General features: G+C 37.4%; 1 protein-coding gene across 1 annotated transcript in view; it reads right to left on the bottom strand.

The window, feature by feature from the left end:
* The window catches only part of LOC122814238 (dynein axonemal heavy chain 5-like), a 3,525,594-nt gene that overhangs the window by 2,135,254 nt on the left and 1,376,673 nt on the right, over nucleotides 1-13,667 (bottom strand). The window contains exon 45 of the mRNA XM_044086840.1: nucleotides 7,110-7,223. Within this exon, the coding sequence (XP_043942775.1) occupies nucleotides 7,110-7,223 (114 nt within the window). The remainder of the gene's footprint in view (nucleotides 1-7,109; nucleotides 7,224-13,667) is intronic.

Genomic DNA, 13,667 nt, shown 5'->3' with positions numbered 1-13,667 from the left:
GGATCGCTCTACAGTGGGAAAAGGGGCAAAATCTGCATAACAGCCAAGGTAATTCTTTCCCTGAGTTAAATCGGTCGTTCTCAGTTTTTTGCTTTCGCTATTACCAGATCGACGTTTAGGAATTCGCTAACTTAAACATTCGATCAGGTAATAGGAACCCAGTTTATCTGACTGGGTTTAGTAAAAAAAAAACTGTTCTGAGGAGGCCCAGGAAGAAAAGCTCCAACATATTACAATCATTTTAAAACATACTTTCAGTAATATTCACTAACAGACATTAAATAATACACATTAACAATTGCACATACATTTGTTGATTAGATAAAATTCATATAAAAGTAGAAGCTGTATTACAGTTTAGAGAATGGGCAATCTATAGAACACACCCTGATTCAAGAATGAACATTCTCCAGCAGGGTGTTAATCTACAGGTAATGCCTGCTGAAAAACAAGTCTGCTGCTGCAAGACATTATATCAAGCTGCTGTGGACTTGGACTGAAAATAATCTAATGGCTACCATTATTTTATGCTTGCTAAGCAGTGCTTGTGCTGTTTAGCGAGTGTAAAAAAAAAGTGTGCGTCTGTGTTTATGTCTGTGTGTGGGAATGCATATGTTCATGTCAAGGAAAATAAGAGTGATTGAGCCATTATTTCATTATTGTACACTCACTAAGCCGTGCTTTTGCTGATTAGAGACTGTAAAAACTAAATACAACAGAAAACGTGTGTTTCTGTTGATGTTTTTGTGTGTATGTATGTGTTTATGTTTCTGTCTGTGTCTGAGCATATGGGTGCTTGCATGCATGAAAGTGAGGTATGTGTGAATGAAAGAGTTAAGAGTGAGACCGATCAAACAGTGGCTGTAGCACCTCTTGAACTGCTAGCTCAAAATATCTGGGTAAAGCCTAAAATAAAAGGGTAACAAAGGCTCAAAATGGGAAGATATTTTAAATACTTAATCACAAAGTTGCTTTTATAATAGGTGTGTTAGCATGCATTTTCTGAAGTGCAAGTGTGTGTATGAGAAGGAGAGTGAGATCAATGGTACGGTGGCAGAAACAGTAAAGAGGTTTGCATACCTCTTGACCTTTTAGCTCAAGAAATCTGGATAAAGCCTGAAATAAAAGGGAAAATAAAGGCTCAGAAATAGCAACAGATTTTAAATGTTATTAAAACAAATAAAATAATGTGGATGAACTGAGACACGGCCAGGGTAAATGTAAGATTTACATTCCAAAGACATGCATCTGGAGCATTTCTCCCCGGGCCTCCGCTGAAAACAGGCTCTGTGGAACCTAGTCGAACTTTCCCGGTCAACAAATGATAAATAAATAAATAAATAAAATAAAATAAGATAAAACCCTAGACCTTAACTTCCATCTCTTCTCCCCTATCTCCATTTCCTTTCCCTTATCTCCCTTTCTTCTTTCTTCTTCTCTACCTGCCAAATCCTCCTCCCCCTTCTTTCCCCACCATCTCTTTTAATACCGGCCCCATTAATCTCATATCTCCCTTCCTTCTCTAATAGTTCTTCCCCCTCTTTCCGCCATTCCCTATTCTACACTATCCACCAAGTCAACCCAATGTCTGTTTCCATGTCTGTCTATGACTAGCTCCTTCCTGGTATTTCTATGACTCCAATCCCTCCCTCTCCTGACTCTTTATATTTCCTGATATAATTCAAATGTATCCCATGTATTTTTAATTTTCTTCTTTCTAGTAAGACTCTATATTATATTGTTTATTGGTTTAAGCATTAACCCAATTTTTGTATTCTTTTATTGTTATTTTCTTAAAATTTGTTGTAATATGCACCAATTTCTGTGCTGGAGCTTTTCTCCCTGGACCTCCACTGAAAATGAGCTTACATAAATATGGTAATAACCAGTACTATATCATGGGGAAAAACTAGCATATACTATGTAGACATACTATAGACATATACTACAGCAACTATGAAACATTAGGCGGAGGAACTATTTTACATCAAAAATATATATAAAAATAATATAGTAATAATAAAAAAAATAAATACATATGTAAAACACAACAATTTTACAGACAGCCCATTCTCTAAGTGGAATAATGCCCTCAGGTTGTGTGTTATTTAGAAATAATACCCTTCCAGGAGTGTAGAGGGCCTCCACCTGTGGCACCAAGACTCAGAACACCCATGGGTGGCATTATTTCCACAATAGCACACACTCTGTTGGGCATTAGTCCTTGCATAAAATATACTTACATGTTAGTAGGTAATGAACATTGAGCATTTGAAGAGGTATTAGTGGGTTTGTCAGACATATGATAGACCATCTGATTAGTGCTTAGAAATTCAACGAAAGTGATGTGAGGGAAAGAACTACGTAGGGCAGGAAAATGTAGACATTGTAGTTAAGAGGTGGTGTGTAAAGCAGGTTCAATGACAATTATATATAAAGTTATCATCAGGTTTACATTAGAAGTATAGAGGTGGTGTGAGCAGTGTCACAAAACTATGAAACTATGTATATAGCTGTGAGATGCTATTAATACTATTCAGGTATTGTTGAAGACTGCTTGTGGGCCATAGCAGTTTAAAAGAAGAGGGATAGTTTAATGATATGGCAAGCTGGAAATAAGAGTGGCATTTATCATGGAGGTATACAGGAGCAGATCCACTGGTTTGAGAGGTGAAGTTTTAGTTGTGTTTTAAATAAGTTTGCATTTTGAATAGATTTCAGTGGTTGTGGGATGCGGTTCCATAGTTTAGCTAAACTATTTGAGTATAGACAGTCACCCCCAGTATTTGATGATTCGGTTATAGTGATTAGTGATGTTTCTCTACTGAGTACATTTTTGCTGGGGGGGTGTAGTGTTGTATTAAGTTATTAAGGGATGGACAACTTTTTGGCTATTAGAGAAGTCTATGTATTGTGGTTAGCTGAGAAAGAGCTAGGAGATATGGTAGTTTTAACAAGTTTAACTCTCTAAGCGCTAGTCAGTGGTTATAGTTTACTGCAAATTTGACTATTTTATTATAACATTGCTCAGGCATGGACAGTTGTAAGATTTCAAGTTTAGTGAAGACTGGCACAGCATAGAGAAGGCAGGACAGTAAGAAAGTAGAGGATTCTGGCTATGTCAGTGAGATAGGTTTTTACTCTGTAGGATGTAGCTAGTTTTGATGATTTTTTTTAATCTTACATGATACATGGTGGCTGAATTTCAAAGGGGTTGTAGATGGATGGCTGGATCTATGATGACATCCAATAATTTTGTGTGTTTTGCTTCTTCTGCCATGATGTTGGCAGAGATGATAATGAATAGTGCTGTTTTGGTAAGCATGTATTTTTGGGGTAAACAGCATTAATTTACTTTTTGGGGGGGTTAGAAGTAGTTGTGAATTACTTAGCCATGTTTTAATCATTAATAATGATTGTTGTTTACGTGTTTGGAGGATAGAGAGAGAGTTGACATAACTTTGGTTGAATTATCAGCATATTCAGTAAAGGTAGCAGTTTTTTGTAGCATAGGTCATTGATGAATATGTTGAAAAGCATGGGGCCTAGTATAGATCCTTGTGGGACACCAGTGCTCACTGGAAAGAAGGTAGATAAATCATTTTCCATTTCACTGCTTTTACTCTGAGAGGTAGCTATGTAACCATTGCAGTGAAGAGTTGTTGAACCTTAAGGATGAGAGTTTATGTAAGACTTTTTGGTGGGAGACAGTGTCAAAACCTTGTGATAAGTCTAGGAAGATGGTTGAGACCAGGCATCTGAAATTTCTGTTGGTGCTGACAGTGTTAACAAAATTCAGTAAAGCAGTATTTGTTCTGTCTAAATAAACAAATAAATAATGTCTTTGGCCAGATTTGGGAGATACTGTAGATCTACAGACTACAAAGCAGGAACACGCTGAGTGAAGTGAGTGAAGTGAAGCTGAGGGAGCTTATTTTAAATACTTCTGAACATAAGGCATGCAACCTTGATGGGTTGGGGCCATTCCAGTATAGGTTATTGGAAGAGCAGAACAGCGAATCTCCATGGTTGGCTATACTTTTCATGAATGTACTCAGAATGTAACACTGACAACTTGCAGAACAGATGAAAATATGTGGAGTGTGACTGCAGGGGCTGGGGTTTTTCTGTTGAAATATTGTGTAGGTGGAGATGAGGTTGTGAGAATTTTATGTGTGGGATGTTTTGTGATGTGCAAGCTAGTTCATCCTTCTATTGTGACGTTTTGCAGTTGGTGAGCAGTGACAGGAATGAAGTTTTTGGTATCTTTGCTTAGAGTACTATATGGTTCAGGAGAACTTTTTTAGAGTTTATTGTGAACAGATGCGTTAGTTAATTTATCATAAGTGTACTGATTGTGGCAGTAGTGATTTAGTGTAAGGGGTGGTATTTGTTGAACAGATGGAAGTTACCCAAGTAGAATTTCCATCATATTTTTTAGGATAATTGCAATGATTTACCTGAGAGTTATAGCTCCTTGGATGAGTCACATCATACAGTCATAAAACATAGTTTTTCTCAAATTAAATAATACACGAGGAGGGCAGGATGGGAATGGGTGAAGAAGAGCATCATCTGCATTTGTTTACCTGTGAAGCTCAGATTCATTAAACCAATTCCAAGTATTTTTGTGGTTCTAGTCCAACTGCTATTCAAATTATTTCCTGCTATGTATGCAGCTGTTGATGCATGCATATACTGCATGCAGTTTCAAGTGTGTATTACAGAATATTGTTTCTGTGATATTCATGTTTAGTGTTTATAAAAGTTTAATAAAAATATTTCCTAGGAAAAAAACTGATCCCAGCATTGCAGTGTCCCTTTATATTGATAAGAAAATAAAAATAAAAAAAAAATAAAACATCGATTAACTGAGAACAAAAAGAAAATATAGCAAGAAAATGTCCACAGGGACAAACAGCATTTTGTGAAAAAACTGATTTATTAAAACAGTACCTGGGCTTCCAGGCACTGTTTTAATAAATCCATTTTTAGATTCTGCTGTTTGTCCCATGGACATTTTCTTTGTTTTTAGTACTTAATGGTGTACAAAGAGAAAATATATGTATTGATTTACTGTAAAATTCAGGCATAGTCTACTTGGGAAAGATGTGAATACCTGTTTGTGTAATGGGCTAGAAAGAATGTTTTACTTAAAGATAACACCAGAGAGGACTCTAAAACAAAGATATCATCACATGTGCTATACTGAAACAGCTGAAGCATGAAAATAGTCTGCAAAGATGGAATTACAATTATAGGTTCAGGAATTGCTAATTTTGGCAAACTGTAACTGTTTAATACTGCCAAGGGGTGCAAGTTGCAATTAGAAAGTACTTAGGTAGACATATAGTTAGCTCTGAAAATAGGTCTCACTATGTTCTCAAATTTGTTCAGCACACTCACATTGCAACAGTTCCCAGATCATAGCAGGGGATCACCATATAAGTAACACACAGGGTTAGGCTGGATGGGGCCAATTTAACTATTTTTATGCAAGTCATTTCTGAACTTAGAAGTTTATTGTAGTAATGTTAGTAGGAAAATTATAGTGTAAAATACAGGAGACAATAACATGTATAATACTACAAATAAAAGGAAATAATATCATGTTATTAGCAAACACCCTGGTAAACAAATTGAATGAATGAATGAATAGATAGCATCTTTGAATTATCTCTGATCATGTAATACCTCTGGTTAGGTCTACTCATAAATATAACATAACTAGAATAGTACACTGTTTCCACACCTGCTCAAATTTACCCATGCGTACTTCATAGTGATACACTCGAATTCCTTGATTAAATCTCATACAACTTTATTACGTTGCACTCACTACCTTTACTTCTATATATCACACTATTGTCCTGGCATTTCTCTCATCTGCAGTTTTAATCTATTCTGCATACAACCACATTTTCTTTCTTTCAACAAATAATGATCATTACAGTCTTTTATATCCACCCCTTACCTCAGCCTATATCAAATTACTCCTTATATTCAGTCTCATGTCTCTTCCTACTTAAACCTTTTTCCCACTTCCCTTTTGCCTTTTTACTTTCTTTCACATATTACGTATATATTTTTCCATCTTGTCTATTAGCAGCCTTTAGAGATTATGGTCAGTGCTAAATAACACCAGTGTACAAAAATTCTATAGCATCCTGACCAATGCTACAATATAAAACCAATATTAAATACAACTGTTAGCGTACTCCTATGCCTTCAACTTATGTAAAAAGCTATATATATTTCAATCAGTAATATATAAATTATATGCTATTTTCAACTTGTTGCAATGTCTTTATTCATATTTAAAACTAATTTGCAACTATATGTGGAGCTTTTCTTCCCAGGCCTCCACTGAAAATGAGTTCTTACCCAGTTGGACTTGTCCTGTAAACAAAGGTAAATAAAAATAAATAAATTCATAAATAAATAGGTATATAGAAAGGCAAACCTATATAATTCTAGTAACTAACACTGCTCTTTACAAGGATGTGCTTGCTGGTATTGAATATGTGATGGATGTGAAGCATAGTTAGATGAATATGCTTAATGCTTCTGTGTTGCACTGCTCTTACTGATGTGTTATAATGCAATCTGCACATACAGGTAGCTTACAAAGTAAAGTAAGGGACCTCCTGTATGTGGGGGTGCATCACAAATATCACACAATATGAAGTACTAAACTCACTGACATCATCATACTGTGCAATCATATCATGGTGAGATGGATCTGAGAGATTATATGATCATGTTGTTTGGATGATTAACAATTTGCAGTCTGCCATGCATTTTTGCTCAAGATGTTGTGTTGCATTGCATATCATTGCACTGCATCTCAAATTTTACCACACACTATGCATCATTATACATTACATGTTTTCTCATTAGTATAGACTGGTGTGTTCTGACTACTTAATGTCTAGCCTTGTTGATAAGTGGGAAAAAGACTTTGCAATATATTCTTTCAATGGAATAAGGACATTTTTACCACTATATGAAAGTATTGCACAGAAATATTTCTGTCCACTTATATTTCAGTATTATATCACACTTGCAGATTTTTTATAGAATATTTTATGTAACAAAAATGTACTTACCTTTTCATCTAACTGAAGAATTTCTTCATCCACTGCTGTAACTGCCACAGCCAATGTTACTGTATCAGGTGCAACACAAACTGCGGAGAAGGAGTCTCTGTGTGTAGCACCAGCCTATTAAAACAGAAACAGATTTTTTTTTGTAAAGTTGAGCTTTTGTCACACTGACAGTGTTTCAGTATTTAGAGTGAGATGCATGTGGTATTAAGTACTCGTTAAAAGTTTGAAATAAAACAAAATGGTTTCTGGCTGAAAATTATCCCCTGATTTTGGACCCTTTATTTTTCTACAGCTAATGCATCAAATGTTATCCCTGAAGCTTACCCATCAGTGTGTATAATCAGTATGGTCTTGCACTAGGGGGACAAGGATATGTCTAAGGGGATGACAGGGAAGGTAAACAAAATTATAATATGTCAGGAATGAAGAATCAATCCCATACAGCTGATAGTCTATAAAATAAAACATAAGCGATGCTTACAGGGTGTAAGCATTGCTTAAATATGAATGGTTGACAATGAGTAGCCCAGCTAAGCAGATTTGCCCCTTGGTAAACAGTGCTGAACCTGCCCCTTTAAGCACTTCCAACCTTACCTAAGCAGGTTTGCCCGTAGCTTAGCTTAGCTTAGCATATTCAAAAGTGTCCAATCATGGAAAAGGGTGGGAAATAGGCCATATTTAAACTTAGAAGGCAGGAATACAGCTCATAACTAGTTGTAACTTACGACTGTAGCAGTATGGCTGGTATTGGAGAGGGTATCTGCTTTTGGGCTCAGTGCTGGGGCATACAGGAGTCCAAGGTCATAGTAGGACTCCTTGTTAAAAAACATGATGTGAGACTGCTGCAAGACCAGTACCAGGGATCCAAATACAAAGCCAGAGGCCTGGGAAAGTCTCACCCATGATCTCACCAGTTCCACTGGCATCCATCGGACTGGTGAGCAAGTCCGGCACCACTATGCCGACTTGAAGTGGTGGAAGAGGGAGCTCTTGGACCAGTGGGTCCAAGAAGTACGGCAAAGGGGTGTTGTCCCAGGCATGTGTAAGAATTCATATCAATAACTGTTTAACAAAGTCCAGCCTGTGTATGTGATGGATAGGTATGCATAAATGTTTCTCTATCTTCTTTACAGCTCCAGCTGAGCGGGCTGCGAACCAGGAAGCCCATGCAAGCAGGTTGCAAAGGCTGCGTCCCGAGGCTGGTGAGTAACAATCAAGCTTGTAGCATTCATACCAAATAAATTTAAAGGAGTAGAATGTCACCTGGCAGTATTAAACATGGGTATGGTTTGTACTGAATAAACCAGACAATATTACAGTAATAGTCTCACATAGGTTATATATAAATAAAACTGTAACTGCCTGTCAATAAAATTCAAAACCTGGACTGGTTGTGTTTACTCTGGTATTGTATGAATTGAAATGTGTACAGGTTATGCACAGCAACTATAGCTCTGAAAGCATTAAACAATCAAGTCTCATCTGACAAAGTTAGTGCATCTGTAAGATATGAGATTAAATGTTATGAAATGTTTCATGCACCAAGATCTGATATCTGAATAGTACTGTTGTGTTAACTACTGTTGTCCACACTGTGCTAAAGATAAAAGTATGTATAGGAATGTATGTATAAGAATGTTGTAATTACAAGGTCAGTTTGTACAACCAAGAGAGAATAAGACAGAAAACATAAAAAACAGCAGTTACTCAAGAGCTTGTTCTGATGAAACAAGGACTTTTATCAGAAATAACTACAGTTCAAATCCCGGGAGTGGTAGTAAGCTGTATGCATAATTTCAACTAGGATTTGATGAATATGTGTAGAAACAGCTAGGTAGTGTTAACATAAATTTCCTCCACAGGTCTTCCAGGTAAGAGAAGGTATAAAGTAGCTATAAGAAGGCTGTAATTATACTGTGTCCAACACCCACGGTCCAACCCCAAGGCTGCAAATGACAGGAAGATAAGTACATACCCAAGAAATGTCCAGCAGTGTCATGCTGTCACAGGTACTGCTCCATGCTGCAACAACCAGGATGACTGATAGAAATCAAAGCATAGTATGGCAGTACCACACACACACACACACACACACACACACACACACACACACACACACACACACACACACACACACACACACACACACACACACACACACACACACACACAGTATGAGTGCACATATGTAACTCTGCCTATGTGAATATGGGTAGAAATAGTTAGGTAGTGTTAAGAAAAATTCCCTCCACAGGTCTTCCAGGTAAGAGAAGGTATAAAGTAGCTACAAGAAGGTGATAATTATACACTGTGTGCAAACATACCACTGCCCAACCCAAGGCCATAGATTATTGTAATAATACCTGCAGAGTAATGATTAGAGCAATGATCATTAAAGCTGCAACCACAGTAAGAATTTATATTTGTTAATTGACATCTCTCCCCCCCACCTTATCTTCACCAAAAATCTAAACACATAAATGAATGGGTATGTTTTCCATCAAACCTCACCCATTGGAACATTTGTCCTATTGTTCTACAAATGTTGAAATGTATTCCAATTAATGTTCCCTGTTGAAATATTATCATTGGTGGCCTGTTGCTATCGATGTAACCTGCATGCCGGTGTAATACCCACTGTGGTTCCATATATGCATGTGTTCTGTTTGCTATGCAAATGTTCCAAATCTGTTGTTTTGGGTTATTGTTAATACTCAAGCATGCTGTTATAACTAATCCTGGAATGTGTTTACCATTAGTAACCAACATAAGTTCTAAAACTGCAACACCATAGCACGTCTGGGAATGCCCATCCTAGTGGATTCACCTCTCCCACCTCATCTGGGCCATGGCACCGGGCCCCAGCATATTCATATCTGGGACCCACCCCGGGACCTCCTAATCTGCTGGTCGTGCACCACCTTTGGGTGGAACCACCTCAGGGGATGGGGCTCGTCCCCCCGGGCATGGGTGCGAACAAGATCCTGTCACCCAAAGCCAAGTCTGGGGTCTGGTGCGTAGTGAGCTCCACAGATAATTGGAAGATCTGCTACACCAGCTTGAGGGCCATGTAGCGCATTTAGAGGGTCAGTCAGCTGCTCCTGCTCAGCCCCCAGCACAGCCACCTTCGGGGTCGTAAAGGTGCAGGGGTGACTGCCCATGGATGTGGACCTCAGTCCTACTGTATCCATTTGGGAGCTCGTGGGCTTCCAATTACCAAACACCCCTCCCCATCCAAGGTGATTACTCCCCACATGTGTCATATACTGCCCCTGTATGCTGTCTTGTCTGCCTTCCTATTCAACCTACCTCCCCAAGTATACCTACTATCCTTCCCCAATATCCCACTCTCATCTTAAAAAAAAGGGCAATCTGTTCCCCCCCAAAAAATTGTCTCAGCATACATAGCTGCCCATTTTTCTCAAGTGTCCACTGGACACATGTATTCTGGTCTAATTGGCTTTACAACACATTTTTGTTGTCCTCACCCCTCTCTCAGTGGTTTGAGTGTCTAAGTATACCTACAAATTCAGTATATATATATATATATATATATATATATATATATATATATATATATATATATATATATATATACACAGCTGTTGCTGAAGAAGAAATGGACAACTATGGACTTTCCCTACACCCATTCTGCACAACCCTAGCTATCTTTCATATTGTTTTTCCCTCTTCCTGCACCCTTTTTCACCACTGTCCTAGCACCCCTTTTTTCTTTTCTTTTAAAGAAGTTAGCATGGGGGTAAGTGGGAGTAAGCTGTACTAAGTGGGAGTAAGCCTGTTTGTGCGGTGCTAAGCAATGCCTACACAGGTTAAACCCTTTTAAGGCTGTCTGTCAGCATAGTTAACTGGAAGTTAGCATTGCTTACTGCCTCGCAAACCCACGCAAACCCACTTACAACTACTTAAAAGCACCTTAATCACTCTGTATCCAGCAGCCCTTGTTCTTATCAGCAACAAAAAAATTAACCCTTGCAAGTCTTGAACCCAGGACCCTGCACACCATAGACAGCAATTTACCACTTGGCCATTTGAGCTGCAGATAGGGCTGATGTTTTTTCAGACATATGACTCAGCACAGTCATTCAACAATAGGGAAAAGGTTTGTTAACATTAGTTAGGTTTTGTACATATATATATATAAATGTATATGTGTATGGAGATGCATACGTAGGTATATATATATATATATATATATATATATATATATATGTATGTATATATATATATGTATATTTGTACATATATATATATATATATATATATATATATATATATATATATATATATATATATATATATATATATATAAACATTAATTCGTAATATATGTAGCGATATACATTTAAAATATACAAATATATGATATATATATATATATATATATATATATATATATATATATAGATATGTGTGTATATAAAAATAAATATATATATATATATATATATATATATGTATATATATATGTTTATATAAATAATCTCTGTACTTAAAACAAATTTCATATATACATATATATATATATATATATATATATATATATATATATATGAAATTTATAAAATATATATATAACATATAAAATATATATATATATATATATATATATATATATATATATATATATATAAATTCATAGACACACACACACATATATATAGCTTTTTATATATATATATATATATATATATATATATATATACACACACAGTCACATATATATATATATATATATATATATACATATACATATATATATATATATATATATATATATATATATATATACACACATATACATATATATATATACATATATATATATATATATATATGTAAATACAAATATGACTCAGTCATTGTACATGCTGGCATGAATGACCTCAGACGTACTTCCCTCGACTACATGAAAAGAGACACAGAGGAGCTCTCTGATCATGTAGCCCAGGCCGGTATGACCCTGACCTTGAGCAGCATCTTACCCTCACCTAAAATGATGCCACAGTATAAAGACAAAAGGATCAATTTTAACAATTGGCTAAAATGTTGGTGTCATTCAAAGGGGATCCAGTGTCTGTCAGCCTGGGATGACATGCTCGACAAGCCACGTTGCTTCGCTAGGGACGGCTTGCACCTGTCACCCCTGGGCTTTCGGATATTGGCAAAGGCTCTTGCCACCCCCATAGTGCCTTTTTTAGGCAAGGCTCAAAAATCAAACCCACCTCCATGGACAGCACAAGGAATAAGAAACTAAGGGTAATGCTGCTAAACGCCAGAAGTCTTAACCTCAAGATGCACACACTCGAAGCTCTACTCAGTATGGAGAACATCGATATCTGTGCAGTGACAGAAACCTGGTTCAAGGCTCCAGAGAGCACCCCAGCACTACCTGCTTTTCGACCCCAAAATCAGGACCGAACCACAAAGGGAGGGGGAGTTTCCATATTTATCAAGGATATCCACACCTCCAGGTTAGTGGCATTGCACAAAGTATCGGAGACCATCCATGTGCAACTGACAGTGGGCAAGACTGCTTTTCAGTTTATAGTATCCTACAGACCACCCCCTCAAAGTCAGGAATCCCACTCGGCTTTCCTGAAAACATTGGAGAACATGAAGATCTCTCCGAACACCATTATATTGGGTGACTTCAACTACCCAAACATAGACTGGGAGCATTACTCAAGCCCCAGCACCTTAGCCCAAAGGTTCCTGGAATTTATAAACTCAAATGCTATGGAACAACTAGTCACCACTCCCACAAGAGGGGATAACATACTAGACCTGATCATTACCAACATGGGGACTCTATGCTCCATACCAGAAGCATATCCCTCATTGGTAAGATCAAACCATAAATTAATTTCACTGGATATCCACATCCCAACCCCACCCCCAGCCCAGAAAACCACAGTGAAAAACTTCTCAAAAGCAAACTTCACACTTCTCAAAACCGAAGTGGAATCCTTCAAGGCCCCAGGGCCAGTGGAAAATACGGCCCAAACTGCAGAATCCTATATAAATGCATTCTACGGACATCTCCAGGAATGCATGGATCATGCTATCCCAAACAAAATCAAGACCCAATCACCCAAAGGCAGGCATCCAGTCTGGTGGACCCCAGCCATAAATAAACTGTACAACAGAAGGAGGAAGCTACTACATGATAGAGCAAAATCCCTAAAAGGGAAGGCATCTCTGATCAGTACTAGCAAAAAATTACGATCCCTCATAAAATCCTCCAAGGCCAGCTTTGAGAGAAAAATTGCTCAGGACACTAAAGACAATCATAAGGCTTTTTTAAGTTATGTTAGGAACCTGGGATGCAACTCCCAGACTTGTTCTGAGTTGATGCTAAATGACAAAAAATACACTGAACCCACAGACATTGCCAATATCCTGGCAGACAGGTTCAGTGCAGACTTCTCCCTCCCCCAAAGAGCTAGTATCTATCCTGGCAGAGTGCAGCCTCCCAAACATCTCTGATGCTCAGGTGAAGGCCGCCCTCTCCAAAGCAAAAAACACTGCTTCCATGGG

The sequence above is a fragment of the Protopterus annectens genome, chromosome 1.part1 (genome assembly GCF_019279795.1).
Source record: "Protopterus annectens isolate FY-2018-M chromosome 1.part1, PAN1.0, whole genome shotgun sequence".
Classification (NCBI taxonomy): domain Eukaryota; kingdom Metazoa; phylum Chordata; order Ceratodontiformes; family Protopteridae; genus Protopterus; species Protopterus annectens.
Note: the sequence above shows the minus strand (reverse complement) of the source record. Positions and strands in the feature narration are given on the sequence as shown.